At 42.5% G+C, this 15,227-nt stretch overlaps 1 protein-coding gene across 2 annotated transcripts; it reads right to left on the reverse strand.

The window, feature by feature from the left end:
• Positions 1–65: 65 nt before the first annotated feature.
• Positions 66–5,838, reverse strand: ATP5F1E (ATP synthase F1 subunit epsilon). Of its 2 annotated transcripts, none has more exons than XM_063120671.1 (3): positions 5,699–5,838; positions 1,567–1,697; positions 66–192 (listed from the first exon to the last, which is right to left on the reverse strand). In XM_063120671.1, the coding sequence occupies exons 1-2, from the start codon at positions 5,728–5,730 to the stop codon at positions 1,574–1,576; spliced, it is 156 nt and encodes a 51-aa protein (XP_062976741.1). In that variant the 5' UTR covers positions 5,731–5,838; the 3' UTR covers positions 66–192; positions 1,567–1,573. The 2 variants fall into 2 exon arrangements, with proteins under 2 accessions (XP_062976741.1, XP_062976733.1); XM_063120663.1 differs by having other exon boundaries at positions 1,563–1,697.
• Positions 5,839–15,227: the final 9,389 nt, after the last annotated feature.

Raw genomic sequence — 15,227 nt, forward strand, 5'->3', positions numbered from 1 at the left:
TTACTGTATAATCCCCCAAAATATTGCATTACTCTTGCTCAATAAAAGAAGATTCATTAACCGTATTTTCATGAAGTTCCATTTATTGATGCTGATTTACACAAACGCAGAGAATTTTTACTGAGGAAGAAGCAGTTACGTTGTGTACAAGCATGCCCCAAAGTCGTCATTTTGCCCATTACAGATCAGACCCTGTAAGACAATTAAGATATGAAATAAATGTTAAAACACAGAATGTGGATCAAAATGGACAGCCCAAGGACTAATTTCAGTAAATATTCCTCATATTTTTGAGGTCTACAGCAAATCCAGTGAATTATTCCAATGAGTCAGCAAATGGCCGTGCCAAACTAGAAAAGCTAAAAATTCTAACTCAGTTTCCACCCATGTTCCACAGTAATCCAAGGACCTATCTAGCCTTGTTTCAGCCATGCTGTAAGTATGTGACACTACAAAAACTGGCTTCTTGTTAAACAGCCAGAAAAGAAATTTCCAGCAAGGCACTGGTATGAAAACAAATAAAAGGGTCAACATCACAAGGTCCTCCTGCCAGCTCTTTTTCTGGCTCTGGCTTCTGCAGTGACCCTTAGGTTGGCCACTTATAAATCATCAAAAAAGAGGAAATGCAGTACTAAAAAAGTTGTTTTAATTGGATATTGTTGTTTTTTAAACTTTTGGTGGTATATCTGTATATCTGTTTTTAATGTTCATTGTTTTTAACTTTTGTAAACCGCCCAGAGAGCTTCGGTTATGGGGCGGTATATAAATGCAATAAATAAATAAATAAGGTCTTGCAGTAAAAAAGGCTCTTGGGAGCAAGCCCGAGAAGGACCTCTAAGATCTAGGAGAGCTACTGGCAGATAGCAGAAGATGGATCAATGGTCTGAACTGTATAAGGCAACTTCCTATGTTTCACATATTCAATTCTGACATTAGATAAGTGCAGAGAATGACCACAATACAAAGGAGGAGCGTGAGCAGGAAAACATGCACATCCTTTGTTTACTGAATTTGCTACAGAAGTTCCCACTGCAGAAGTAGTAATCCACTCTTAAAACTAAAGATGCAATCCGATGCACGTTTAGACAGAAAAAAGTCCAACTCTGAGCATTTCCCAGCTAGCTGGCTAAGGCATGCTGAGAACTGTAGGACTTTTTTTTTTATCTAAACGTGCATCGGATTGTGCCTTAAGTCTCTAATCTCTCCAACTGCTGGAGAAGAAACAGAACTGTACCCGCACACTTGACTCTTATCCATAGAACTGAACACACACACCCAGCCCCTAATGTTGCCATAACCACAACTCTTGCATGTGTTTATACAAAATCTCATTAGCCTAGTAAAATGGGCTAAACTATTTTCTAACCTTGTACAATCCAGTTCTGAGAGGACGCTGCAATTTCTCATTAAACCCTGAATTTCTGTTTTTGAAGATTGTATTAGCAATCTCCAGCACTTAACAGAAAATTGAACAAGATACTACAAATGTTGATGCTGTTAAATTGTGTGTAGCTTTGTTGCCAAAAGAATTTTTTTTAAAAAAATCCCATGGATTTTCTCACCTACTTGCATGTCACTCCTTTTTGGGTTTCAGTATTTTTATATTGGCTCCAGCTGTTTTTTCTGCCTCTGCTTTAAATTGCGGTTTTAGTGCTTCTCTTACTGCCTTGGCGCAGATCTGGGAATACCGGATGTAGCTTAAAAAAAGGAGGAAAAGAGAAGTAAAGATCATTATTAAACTTAATTATTAGTCCAACCCTAGCCCTAGGCTACTGAGAAACAATTCAACACAGGGAGGAAAAGCCTAGAGGTCTGTTTCATCAGCTGTTCTGCATACATGTATGTTATCTGACTGCTTGTTGTTATTAGCTGCTTTGCTGGCTAATTTAGGAAAGCTATGGCTGGCTTCTAGAAGTCCTACTCAACATAGCCGTTTCTTCCCATTCTATTCCAATCTTCCCCTCACTATTAGTCCCTACAATCTTCTGAAACCAATCTAGGATCACAACCCATGGATGCTGTGTTCAGACAACATGCTAAACCATATGGCTTAGTGTGTCGTGTGAACCATACATAACCATGGTGGCTACATAAACACGGTTTAAACATTTGCTGTAAAAGGGTTAGTGGCCTAACCATGGCTTAGCCTGCTGTCTGAACAGGCCCACAGAAGCAGTAGAGAACTCTTTCCTTATCTGCAATACTGAGAAGTTCTAAAGCTTTAAGCATGTGTGCAACAGGTATGAACACCATTTCTATAGACACCAGCAAACCTAATTCTGTCTCTATCCTAACAAGCGGCATGAAGGCACTTACAAGAAGTGGACATGTTCACATATTCTAATGTAAGAATATAAAGAACAGTCTTGCTTGATTAGATCAAAGGTCTAGCATCCTGTTTTCCACAGTGGCCAATCAGAGGCTTGTTGGTCCTTGGAGACTGGTGTTAAGAGGCATACTGCCTCTGATACTTGAGATAACATATCACCACCATGACAACTAGCCATTGATAGTTCCAATCTCTGTGAATTTGCCTTAGATATAAAAGCCATCAAACCTGAAGGCCATCATCACATCTTGTGACAGTCTACTATATGACTGTCGATAACTTCTCACTTGGTCAGCTGTTGTAAGTTAGAATTGACTACAGGTCAACATGCAAAGCATGTTTTTGTGAAATAGAGTTCTCTCACTGATGTGTGACAAATAGCTAACACAGAAATATGTTTCAGTAAATGGTCTAAGTAAAGTTTCTGGTGAATCAGTCATCGTCATCTTATTTACAAGGATTTTCTATTTTATTATCCACTTTTAGAAATGGATACCCATAAAGCAAGTAGTTGCGGTTCTCTTAAAAGAACTAGCCAAGTTAACAGAAGTAAGAGGGAAGAGAAAAGGCACTTGTCAAAAATAAGGAGGAGGTGCATTTATTATATCCCATGAACCACTCACTTCTCTTCCTGAATAAACTCAGGCAAGCACAGAATGCTCTGATGCACCTGATAGAAAGTCTCAGCTGTAATATACCACAAGGGAGTAAACATAGTTCCTGCTGAGTTGGTAAAGCTGTGCCTAGGCTATAGCACTTCAACCCTTTTGAAAGCAGGACTTAAGAACATAAGAAGAGCCATACTGGATCAGACCAAGGGTCCATCGAGTCCAGCACTCTGTTCACACAGTGGCCAACCAGCCATCGGCTGGGGATGAACAAGGCAGGAGATGGTGCAACAGCACCCTCCCACCCATGTTCACCAGCAACTGATGCACACAGGCTTACTGCCTCGAATACTGGAGATAGCACACAACCATCAGGGCTAGTAGCCACTGATAGCCTTTGGCTCCAGGAATTTATCCAAACCCCTTTTAAAGCCATCACTACATCCTGTGGTAGTGAATTCCATAATTTAACTATGCGCTCTGTGAAGAAGTACTTTCTTTTATTTGTCCAGGATCTCCCACCAATCAGCTTCTTGGGATGACCCTGGGTTCTAGTATTTTGAGAGAGGGAGAGAAATGTCTCCCTATCCCCACTCTCCATACCATGCATAATTTTGTACACCTCTATCATGTCTCCCCACAGCCTCTTTTTTCCCCAAGCTAAACAATCCCAGTTGATGTAACCTTCGCTCATAGGGGAGATGCTCCAGCCTGTTAAATCATTTTAGTTGCCCTTTTCTGCACTTTTTCCAACTCCATAATATTCTTTTTTAGGTGTGGTGACCAGAACTGTACACAGTATTCTAAGTATGGTTGCACCATAGATTTGTATAAAGATGGTATGATACTGGCCGTTTAATTCTCAATTCCTTTTCTTATAATGCCCAACATGGAGTTTGCCTTCTTTACAGACTTAAAAAATATGGAGGCTGTAGTTAAGGCCAAGCCACAGGGAACAGCTCTACCTGACCTTTATTCTACCTGATCCAAACACAATGCAGTGACAACACAGTTACAAATCATGTGGGAACATCTGGCAGAACCCAGAAAAGAAAAGAAAAATAGATTAACAATATGAGAATGATTCTGAAAAGCACACTTTCTAGTCACCAGTAGCCGAATACAGGAGACACTGTCTTTGCTAGAAGAAACCCTGCAGGCACTTCTTACTAGTAATAAGGAATTTGCTTGTTAAGCCTCTACAATATGCCAGATTTATAAGATATCTAATATTAATACATATGCAGAGGCCCTGATAGCACTGAATCAGAATCACAAGTTGTTGTTTTTTTAAACATTAATATACAGACATAAGCCCCTGTGGCAATGTGTTTGTTTAATCTATTTTTAAAATCTATTTTATCAGATGTGTTTTATTTTTTAATGTTGCAGCCCCCTGAAGAAGGCCTCAGAATAAGAGACAAGCCAAAACGCATCAGGCTTGTTGTGAGTAAAATATTCTGCATCCTGAAAAAGTGTTTCTTTCTCCTTTGTGTCAAACACCATTAAGGGTGCAATCCTGTGCATTTTTAGACAGGAAAAAAGCCCTCCAACTCCCAGCAGAGGGCTTTTTTCTTCTTCTCTGTCTAAGCATGCATATAATTGTGCCCTTAATGGTGTTTGTTCAGGAGGCGTTGGGGTTACAACTAAAGCAAACAAAACACAATCCCCTGGGAAATTCCTGCTGTACAAAAGAACACAAGCCTCCCACACACATCGTCCTTTCCTTTCCTGCGGGGAAGGGCACTATCTATGTACCTACCTGGACCCTAAGGTCATCCTCAGGGGTCTGGAAACAAAGCTCTATGAAGAGAGACTGAAAGAACTGGGCATGTTTAGCCTGGAGAAGAGAAGATTGAGGGGAGACATGATAGCACTCTTCAAATACTTAAAAGGGTGTCACTCAGAGGAGGGCCAGGATCTCTTCTCGATCCTCCCAGAGTGCAGAACACGGAATAACGGGCTCAAGTTAAAGGAAGCCAGATTCCAGCTGGACATCAGGAAACACTTCCTGACTGTTAGAGCAGTACGACGATGGAATCAGTTACCTAGGGAGGTTGTGGGCTCTCCCACACTAGAGACCTTCAAGAGGCAGCTGGACAACCATCTGTCAGGGATGCTTTAGGGTGGATTCCTGCATTGAGCAGGGGGTTGGACTCGATGGCCTTGTAGGCCCCTTCCAGCTCTGCTATTCTATGATTCTTCAAGAGCCCCTGCCAAAGGAAGGGAGGCAGGTGGCTACCAGGTGGAGGGCCTTCTCTGCTGTGGCACCCCGGCTGTGGAATGAGCTCTCTAAGGAGGTTCACTTGGCACTTACATTAAATGCCTTTAGACGCCAGGTGAAGACCTTTTTATTCTCCCAGCATTTTAACAGTCTATAAATAAATTTTAACTTGGTGTTTTAAATTTGTAATTTTGCATTGCTGCTGTTTTTATCTGGTTGCGCTTTTATATTGCATTTTATATTACGGTTTTATGCTGTTGTTTCATACATTGAATGTTTTTAATTTTTGTGAACCGCCCAGAGAGCTCCGGCTATTGGGCGGTATAGAAATGCAATAAATAAATAAATATCTGGGTTTGCCACCGAAGTCGCCCAGCTGTCTTAGGGCTGGAGCTCCCTCTCCGGAGCAGCCGAACTGGAAGAGGGAGAGTGGAGGGCGAGAGCCTCCTGCCTTTAGGGGGGCAGATACGAACTCGGGCCCGGGTGAGCCACAAAGGGATGGGAAAGCCGAGGCCCGGCCGCTCCAGCCCCCCGTACCTGAGCCCAGCTTGTCTCCAATACGCCACCATGGCTGCGAAGCGGCTGGACGACCACGACTCAGTCTCCCCTCAGCTCAGGCCGCAAGGTCGGTCAGTCGAACAGCTCGAGCCGGGCTCACCCCGGAAGCGCTCCAAGACCCGGAAACAGAAGCGAAGCCGACCAATCACGGCGGCCCGATGCCCGTCTGCCAATCAGAAGCACCTTCAGTAAACAGGCCGACTCCCTCCAATCGCTGCCGAAAGAGGGCAACCAATCAGAGCACGGGGCGCTGTTACGTCGGACGTTCCCATTGGCTGCGGGGCGCTGACTTGGGTTGGTTCCACGCTGGTTACCTGAGGCTAACGGAGGGTCTTGCAAAATTCAGCAGGGAGACAAGCAGGCAAAGGGGATGGTCCCGCAATTTATCTTCCCCACCCCAAATCAGGGCTCCTGTAGGTTGTATCCAATGTTAGTCCTACTCAGAGTAGACCTGTTGAAATGGATGGGCCTTAAGTTAAACTAATATTAGATACAACTCTGTGTTTGGGTGGCAAGGAACTGTTTTGTCGCGAGGCCTGTGGTAGCTGCACCTGTTGAATTTCTTCCTGCCACGCAGCTGTCATTAGCACAAGAGCCCGGTGAGAGTGGTGTTAACTGCATGTGGCAATTCTAGACATGTTGAAGAAGGCCTTAGTCCTGGAAGAGACTCATCCTGTCCTGCCAGCTCCACAGGGTGGCAGGCTTAGTTTGCAAGAGGAATTTTCAAATGGTTGTTAGGAAAGCTTGAGGGAGGACATGTCCAGGGGTTAACGTACAGACCCCTGTATCTGGATTCTGATGTGCATCTAACCACACCACATGTGCTACCTCTCTAGGCTGTACCCATTTTCAGTCTGTGCTGTTACCGTGCTTGTCTATACTGTATGTGAAGGGTCTATGGTGCACTCTGCAGATTGGCGGCTGCAGCAGTATTACTGTAGGGTTTTCCATTGCCACATCATACTTGCTGCCAAAGGAGGCCTATCTCAGGCCACTTCACACACTGCATGTTTCCTGTACAGAAAGCACTTCAACCTATGTAGGAAAAATTAGTAAACACATTTCACTGCACAGACACATACTCACTGGATAGCTGCAGTTGGCAGTGACCTCCCACAGTGTGTACTCCTAGTGAAATGCCTGTGATTGTAATATCACAAAGCGTGTTACTGAGTTTTACACCTTTTCTTTCACACAAGTGCTTTCTGCATAAGAAATATGAGAGCTGTGGGTAGCCTGTAAGGCTTCTGCTTCTAGATCTGAAAGGACTCGTCCTTTGTAAGAACTAGAAGTGTTACCACTTGGATGATTTGGGACTGTACTGCAAAAACAAATTTAGGGGTTAAAGAGAAGGCAGGTGATTCCCTGGGAACAATCACGTTGGGGGTTTTCCATGCTGAGTATTGCCCACACTGGTTGCCTAGCAGTACTTGTAAGTTTTGTGGACTGGCAGGAACCAGTGCAGGCTTAAGCCCCTGTGAGTAGGCGAGATATAAGTAGGTGCATGTATTTCTACAGGTACAGAAACAGGCCCGATCTTCCAAATGAGAAGTACCTGGGGAGTGCTTTACACTTTGTTCGGTAATTATGTTTATTGTGACTAAACTAAGAATTCCTTTAATATTTGCAACAATAAACACATGAAATGTGAAAGGGATACATGTGTCTCCAAGCATGCCAGTGGATTGCAGTGCCTGGAATATGTCCCCAAGTGTTTAGAGACAAGCATCTCCCGTTCACATTTTATATGTTAATTTTAGCAAACACTGTTGTAACAGCACTGCAGCAAATCATGATAGCTGCACATACTGTGGATCTAAGTGAGCTCTAGATATCTGGGAGCACAGAGATCTCTTCCTGAGCCAAGCCTTAGTCTGTGTCAGTATCTAATTATGAATCTTCTTATATAATACGGTAGTCTAAGGCTTATTACTCGAAATCTATCTGACCAATTTTGTTCGTTTTTGTTTTAAACCGAAGTTTGAACAATATAGACATGCAGAAAAGTTTGAAAAAGTTCAAAGCTCAGGCTTTAATAGCAATTCATTTCCTCCATGCCAAAAAGACAAGGCAGCCCCTCTGCTAGCAGGATAACAGACAGCCCTGCTCGGCCAATCAGTGTGGTGTGTAGACTGGCCCCAGATACAGCCATGCAGTTAGGCTGTCACCGCCAGTGGGGAGGGGAAAAGGGGACAAAAGTTGGCAGTTGGGGGTGCGAGGGAGGTGGCAGGGCAGGGCTGCATGCACATTTCAGAGCGGGGGGATTCACTATGCATGAGCCACATTGGCATTATTCATGAGCCCCTTTGTGGTGAGGGGACTGAGGCGCAAAAAGCAGGGAAGGAGCAAGACTTCTAGCATTCATGGAGACATGGGCTTTACACTAGTATTCTTATAATGTTAAATAAAACCTTGGATCTTTATAAATCTTCAGTCATAAAGTAAAAGCCAAGTTGTCATTTTTATTTTTTATGAGGCATATACGGTATATTGGAACAATATTTTCCAGCACATGAAAAATGTATTATACAAATACAAATTATTTTTCTGGCCCACACAAGATTTCAGATGCAGTGCCTCAGAAGTTGGTCCAATGGAATTATGACTCATTGAATTAACAAGTGTTCAGTAAATCACAGCTCTTTTTTTACAACAAGACTTGTAAGAGGTAACAAGGGACATACCACATGTCATTGAATACAGCACAATCATACTGAAAAACTACTATAATTAATTCCAAGTAATATTGGTATTTCAGGGAAATAGCTCAGGATTATATTGCATTTTTCAAGTAGCACTGATTAAAATGGTGAAAGATAAAAAGGCTGAGAGAGAAAAAATTAATAGCCTACCAAAACATAAATAGGTTTTATAATGACCTAAGGTACCTGTAACAAGGCACCTTTATAGATTTGTTGTTTGGTTTGCTAACTTTTCTTCTGGCAGAACTCTTGTCAGCAGCTATTAAAATTCAGATGTTGAATTTCTGCCTGGCAAATGTGGCTGTTAAAGACACAGGAGCCTTGCCTGAAAAAAAGTTGACATGCCTGCTATTATTTCACACCTATGTCAGTGTAAATGTTATAGTTCAAGTTTCCCTATAGATAAAATGCACAAATAAATACTCCTGAAGTTGTTCAGAAAACATTGACACAAAAAGCAATAGTTATATAAACAAACTCCAAAACAAAAACAATTTATGGAGCTTTATCCTACAGAGGCTAGAAAGGCTAAATTGGAGGTGATGGCAGGGTTAGATTATTGCAGTGACTGAAAGTTGTTGAGGAAGTGTAGTTGAAAAAATCCGGAAAAGGGAGATTTGATTGCTCCTGTTCAGTTAAAGAATTGAAGTTTGAAATCTCCAGGGATGCTGAAGAGGTGCACAAGGGAGCATCTTCAATAGAGAGATTTGAGGTGTCCAAAAATGAAGGAAATACAAAATCAGAAACATCTAAGGAGCTTGAAGAAGAGGAATCAGAGGAATACTGAAATGTTAATGCATTAACGTTTGTGAGGTCTAATGAACCAGAGGAGGATGAAGAGTCTAGGTCAGAAACATCCAGTGGGGGTGAAGAGGCTATATAATGGAGAGCCTGCAAGTCTGAAAAGGTGCGACCGGAGTGTTCCAGAGAGGATGGTGATGTGGGATCAGAAAGGTCCAGCGATGCTGAAGAAGTAAGACTGGAGAAGTCTAAGGAGACTGAAGAGCTGAGACTAGAAAAGTGTGGAGAGCCGGAAGAGGCAATGCTAGAAACGTCCAATGAAATTGAAGAGCTGAGACTGGAGCGTGCCCATGAACCAGAGGATGCAGGACTGGAGAGGTCCACGGAAACTGATGAGGAAATACTGGAGAAGTCCAGAGAGGATGAAGGGGAGGGACTCGAGAGCTCTGGAGAAGGCAAGGAGGCACAACCAGAGAGGCCTGGGGAGGATGAAGCACTATCGCTGGAGCAGTCCCAAGACTCTGATGAGCTGGGGCTGAGGTCGAGGGAATCTGAAAAGACAAATTTGGATGCAAATTCCAAGGAGGTCAAAGACTCAAGGCCTGATGGGTCCAGGGAAGCAGAATAGGCAACACCAGAGAGATCCAGGGGGGCAGGAGGTCCAACTTACAAAGTAACGCAAATCCAGAAGATTATTTAGTGGTCTTTATGACATCCAGGGTAGTTTTAGCATTTTCATCAGTTTTTTTTAAAGCTAGGAAAACATAAAACACACACATACAATTACTTCAAAAACATTTCATATTACTACTAAAGTGGACAAATCTATTAATCCTCCTGATATAGGGCTTCTCTAAATGAGCGGAAAAATTTGCAGTGTTTTGCAAACTATCTTTCAGGGGGAGATGAAATTCGCATTACTGATGTTGTCATTGAGGAACCCGTGATAAGCTGCTGAGAAAACTTCCCTAGAACACAAGGTTTGAAAAAGCCTAAGGCTAGAAGAACCTTAACTTCATTCATACATGTTGTTAAAATTATGAGGCATAGGGTAAAGCTGAAAAAAAGTCTCTGAAGGGCAACACCTCATGCCCTGGTGTGACATTTCAGCTCTTGGGATTTCACTGTGGCATTGTCTTGGCACAGCCCGTGCCCAGATGTATTTATAATTGATTTAACGTAATCACCACGGACTGAACTCCCACTGAGGTCACTGTTTAGTCTCAACAGGTGTCTGCTAGCCTTCATCTGTAGCTGGTGGAAGCTGTCCTCCTTCCCTCAACAGAATGAGAACTGTAGGGATTTAGCGTGCGTGCTCAAAATCACTTTGCAACTCAGGTTGTGCAACCACAGAAGTCCAGCAATATCATAAATCCACCAATAACCTTGCAATCCTTTGCAAACCATTAGTATTTTTTAGAAAGAATTTAGTACAGGAAGTGCTATATACAAAGTTTTGGTTTGTCTGACCCAATCTTGTTGACTCCAGTTCATGGCAACTCCCCAAAGTCTCAGGAAAGAGCCTTTCCTAGTCCTATTCAATATTCTTCTAACTAGATATGCTGGTGTCTGAACCTGAAACATTGCAGATACAAGGGATGTGCCACAATCACATGCCACTGAACTGTCTTTTGACATCTTGCCAAGTATATGGCACTAATAAAAAATAAAATAAAACAAGAGGTTAAATTATACCCCCTGGTACTTTGTAGTATGTGATTTATACCTCCGAAATTCTTATCTTTTCCTAGGACATAATCCAGTGAAAATTAAGCATGTTTACATCCCATTGATTTAAGCAGAAGGGATTTATGGATGGATTGTGCCTCTAATAGTCATAACAACCTGAAAGGGTAAAAATGACAAGGCACCTTCATAAGGTCTTTTCCTTACTGATGATAAATAATCTTTGAACAGTGATGGGAAATTAGCCACCTTCCTCAAGTGCTTAAAAAGATAGATAGAATAGACCAATACCCATCAAACCAGTGGCATAAACACACGACAGTAGCAGGCAAATAACCACGGGAATGAGCCACAAACCAGTGTGAGCTCCAACAAGCTAAAGGTCGTTTCAGTGCTTCTTCACTCTCTTCTCAAAAGTAGCACACCTGCATAGGCATCCATTGAGAAATGACATGCTGGAAAGGAACAGGGGATGCATGGCTATTGATGTGAAGCATATATAAAGGTTTAAGATTAGCACATACCTTGGATAGCTGTGGATTTGCTACTGTTCCCCTCAGATGCGAGCCATATTCAGCTGGGCTGCTAAAGCTCTGCTCTTCTTTCCGCTAATGACTCTAATCTTTCACCAGCTCCTGGTGTGGAAATTGTTCCATGGCGATTTACATACAGGTCATCAGCTGGTAAATCTCTTCGGGCTTCAGGGCCGCACTCAGCATGGAGTAAAAGTATCAAATACAGCTGCAATAAGCACTTACGCAGAATAAGATTTTGAGGGTGAGAGCCTTGAAAATAGTTTATAAAACTTATGTATAGCTTATAGATTCAACTGCTGGTCTAGTTCAAAAAGTATTTTTTTAAAGTGCCTGTCTTACTTCTAAGTTGTCAATTCGAGGGCTTTTACGCCTTTTAAAAAACTCCTTATAGAAAACTCCTGGGAGATAAAAACATGCAGCTGTGGTGCTAAATAGGGAATATCAAAATTTTAACCAGCACGCTGTCAAAAGCTTTTTATTTATCTAGGCATTTTAATTTGGTGCTTAGTTCTATGGCAGCACTTTTTTCTTTGTTTCTCTATTGCATACTATTACTTTATAGTGTTCAATATTATAATAAATGAAATCTATAAAACATGACAACACTATGCATGTTTACTCAGAAGAATGTCCTACTCTTGCCAGTAGGACTTACTCTCATAACTGTGCATAGGATGCATGCCTTTGGTTCAAATTTGTGTGCACTTCCTGGGAATACGTCCCAATGGACACAGTAGGAACCACTTCTGAGCAAACATGCATAGGATTGCTCTGGGAATCTTCTTTGTGTTCCTCTACTGCAAATTGACTCCAGTCCTTGCAAAGAAAACTAGTTGCACAATAAAAATATATGAATATTTATAAACGAAGAAGCCCAGTGGGTGATAACTACTATTCATAGTGGAAGAAGCATCTTACAACCTGAGAAACACAGTCAAATATAGTAATTATTTCCAGGGCTGCAGTTCTAATTGTTATTTGACTTCTTGGTTTAAATATAACAATCTTAAGGTCGTACATAAAACATCTAGGTCTCAGCTTACTTTTCAGAGTAGTCCACATACACAAAATGGACTTACAGCAAAAAGGGGTGGGGGTGGTGGGAACCCAGCAGGTGTGAAAACTGGAAAATTGAGACATTCAGTGGGATTTCCTCCTATTTTTGTAATACACATTGGAAGATATGAAAAAGCGGAAACGGCTGAAGTGCTGGAACTTCTTGTTCTCAAACTGTGTCCAGTTCTCAAAGCACTGGAAACCATTCACTTTCTATAATTTAGCAACCGTGTTAGGGCACGAGTCTGCATATTATATCCCACAGTAAACCACAACAAGCTCCTCTGGCTTGGAAGACGAGGGATAAATTCAGAACAGGCAAAGAAGGAGTAAGGCTACAAGTGGCAGGCCGTTGTGATCAAGTATAACAAGACCTGTAAAACATGGGCAGTGAATGTATTACAAAATAGCTCCCTGGCAGCAAGTCAGGAAATAGTCTCTTTTTACTGTGCGATACTCCTAGAGACAGGACTGGCGAAACCCGTATTACTTTATTCCAGGCATTAAGTTTTACACAGGCTGTTGTAGGGCTGAGCCCTAAGCATAAGGCTGACATCTAGGAATTTGAATCCTCCCACCCTAATTCTCTCAAAAGATGAAAGCAATTATAGCAAACTAAGCTTAGGGTATCATAGAATCATAGAATAGCAGAGTTGGAAGGGGCCTACAAGGCCATCGAGTCCAACCCCCTGCTCAATGCAGGAATCCACCCTAAAGCATCCCTGACAGATGGTTGTCCAGCTGCCTCTTGAATGCCTCTAGTGTGGGAGAGCCCACAACCTCCCTAGGTAGCTGATTCCATTGTCGCACTGCTCTAACAGTCAGGAAGTTTTTCCTGATGTCCAGCCGGAATCTGGCTTCCTTTAACTTGAGCCCGTTATTCCGTGTCCTGCACTCTGGGAGGATCGAGAAGAGATCCTGGCCCTCCTCTGTGTGACAACCTTTTAAGTATTTGAAGACTGCTATCATGTCTCCCCTCAATCTTCTCTTCTCCAGGCTAAACATGCCCAGTTCTTTCAGTCTCTCTTCATAGGGCTTTGTTTCTAGACCTCTGATCATCCTGGTTGCCCTCTTCTGAACACGCTCCAGCTTGTCTGCGTCCTTCTTGAATTGTGGAGCCCAGAACTGGACGCAATACTCTAGATGAGGCCTAACCAGGGCCGAATAGAGAGGAACCAGTACCTCACGTGATTTGGAAGCTATACTTCTATTAATGCAGCCCAAAATAGCATTTGCCTTTCTTGCAGCCATATCGCACTGTTGGCTCATATTCAGCTTGTGATCTACAACAATTCCAAGATCTTTCTCGTTTGTAGTATTGCTGAGCCAAGTATCCCCCATCTTGTAACTGTGCATTTGGTTTCTATTCCCTAAATGTAGAACTTGGCATTTATCCCTATTAAATTTCATTCTGTTGTTTTCAGCCCAGCACTCCAGCCTATCAAGATCACTTTGAAGTTTGTTTCTGTCTTCCAGGGTATTAGCTATCCCACCCAATTTTGTGTCATCTGCAAATTTGATCAGCGTTCCCTGCACCTCCTCGTCCAAATCATTAATAAAAATGTTGAAGAGCACTGGGCCCAGGACTGAGCCCTGCGGCACCCCACTCGTTGCCTCTCCCCAGTTTGAGAAGGTTCCATTGATAAGTACTCTTTGAGTCCGATTCTGTAGCCAACTGTGGATCCACCTAATAGTTGTTCCATCTAGCCCACTTTTAGCTAGTTTGTTAATCAGAATGTCATGTGGTACTTTGTCAAAAGCTTTGCTGAAGTCAAGATATATGACGTCCACAGCATTCCCACAGTCCACAAGGGAGGTTATCCTATCAAAAAATGAGATCAAATTAGTCTGACAGGATTTGTTCCTGACAAATCCATGTTGGCTTCTAGTAATCACTGCATTGATTTCAAGGTGTTTACAGATTGACTTCTTTATAATCTGCTCCAGAATTTTCCCAGGGATGGATGTCAGACTGACTGGTCTGTAGTTCCCAGGTTCCTCCTTTTTGCCCTTTTTGAAGATAGGGACAACGTTAGCCCTCCTCCAGTCATCCGGCACCTCACCCGTCTTCCATGATTTTGCAAAGATTATAGACAAAGGTTCTGAGAGTTCTTCCGCTAGCTCCTTCATTACTCTTGGATGCAGTTCATCGGGCCCTGGAGATTTGAACTCATTCAAGGAAATTAGGTGTTCTTTGACCATTTGTTTATCAATCTCAAACTGCAATCCTGCCCCCTCAACTTCTGCTTCACTTTTTCCAGGGGGGTCATAGGCCCGCTTTTGGGAGAAGACCGAGGCAAAGTAGGAATTGAGCACTTCAGCCTTTTCTTTGTCATCTGTTATCAATTTGCCATCCTCATTAAGCAGTTGAACCACCATTTCTTTCCTCTGTCTTTTACTACTCACGTATCTGAAGAAAGCCTTTTTATTGCTTTTAGCATCCCTCGCTAATCTCAGCTCATTCACAGCTTTAGCCTTCCTGTGTTTTGAATATATGTGTTATGTGAATATATGTGTTTTGAAATAGTTTGAGAACTATCCTAAGTGGGTTGGGGGCAGGGGGAGTGAAGCAGCAATCTACTACTTCATCCATAGCCCTGCCAGCCAGGGCAGAAGTTGGGTGTGTGGGCCTGTTTTGCCTGGCTTTCCAGCCCAATGCATCTTTTTCTTTTAAATTTCCTACCCCTTGAAAGAAAGAGGGGGAATCCATGTCCCCCTTGGGGAAACAGAGCAGCTTGGATTACTTGAATACTGTGCCTTTCACCAGAACTAAAATTAAAACACACA

Source organism: Elgaria multicarinata, chromosome 1, assembly GCF_023053635.1.
Source record: "Elgaria multicarinata webbii isolate HBS135686 ecotype San Diego chromosome 1, rElgMul1.1.pri, whole genome shotgun sequence".
Classification (NCBI taxonomy): Eukaryota; Metazoa; Chordata; class Lepidosauria; order Squamata; family Anguidae; genus Elgaria; species Elgaria multicarinata.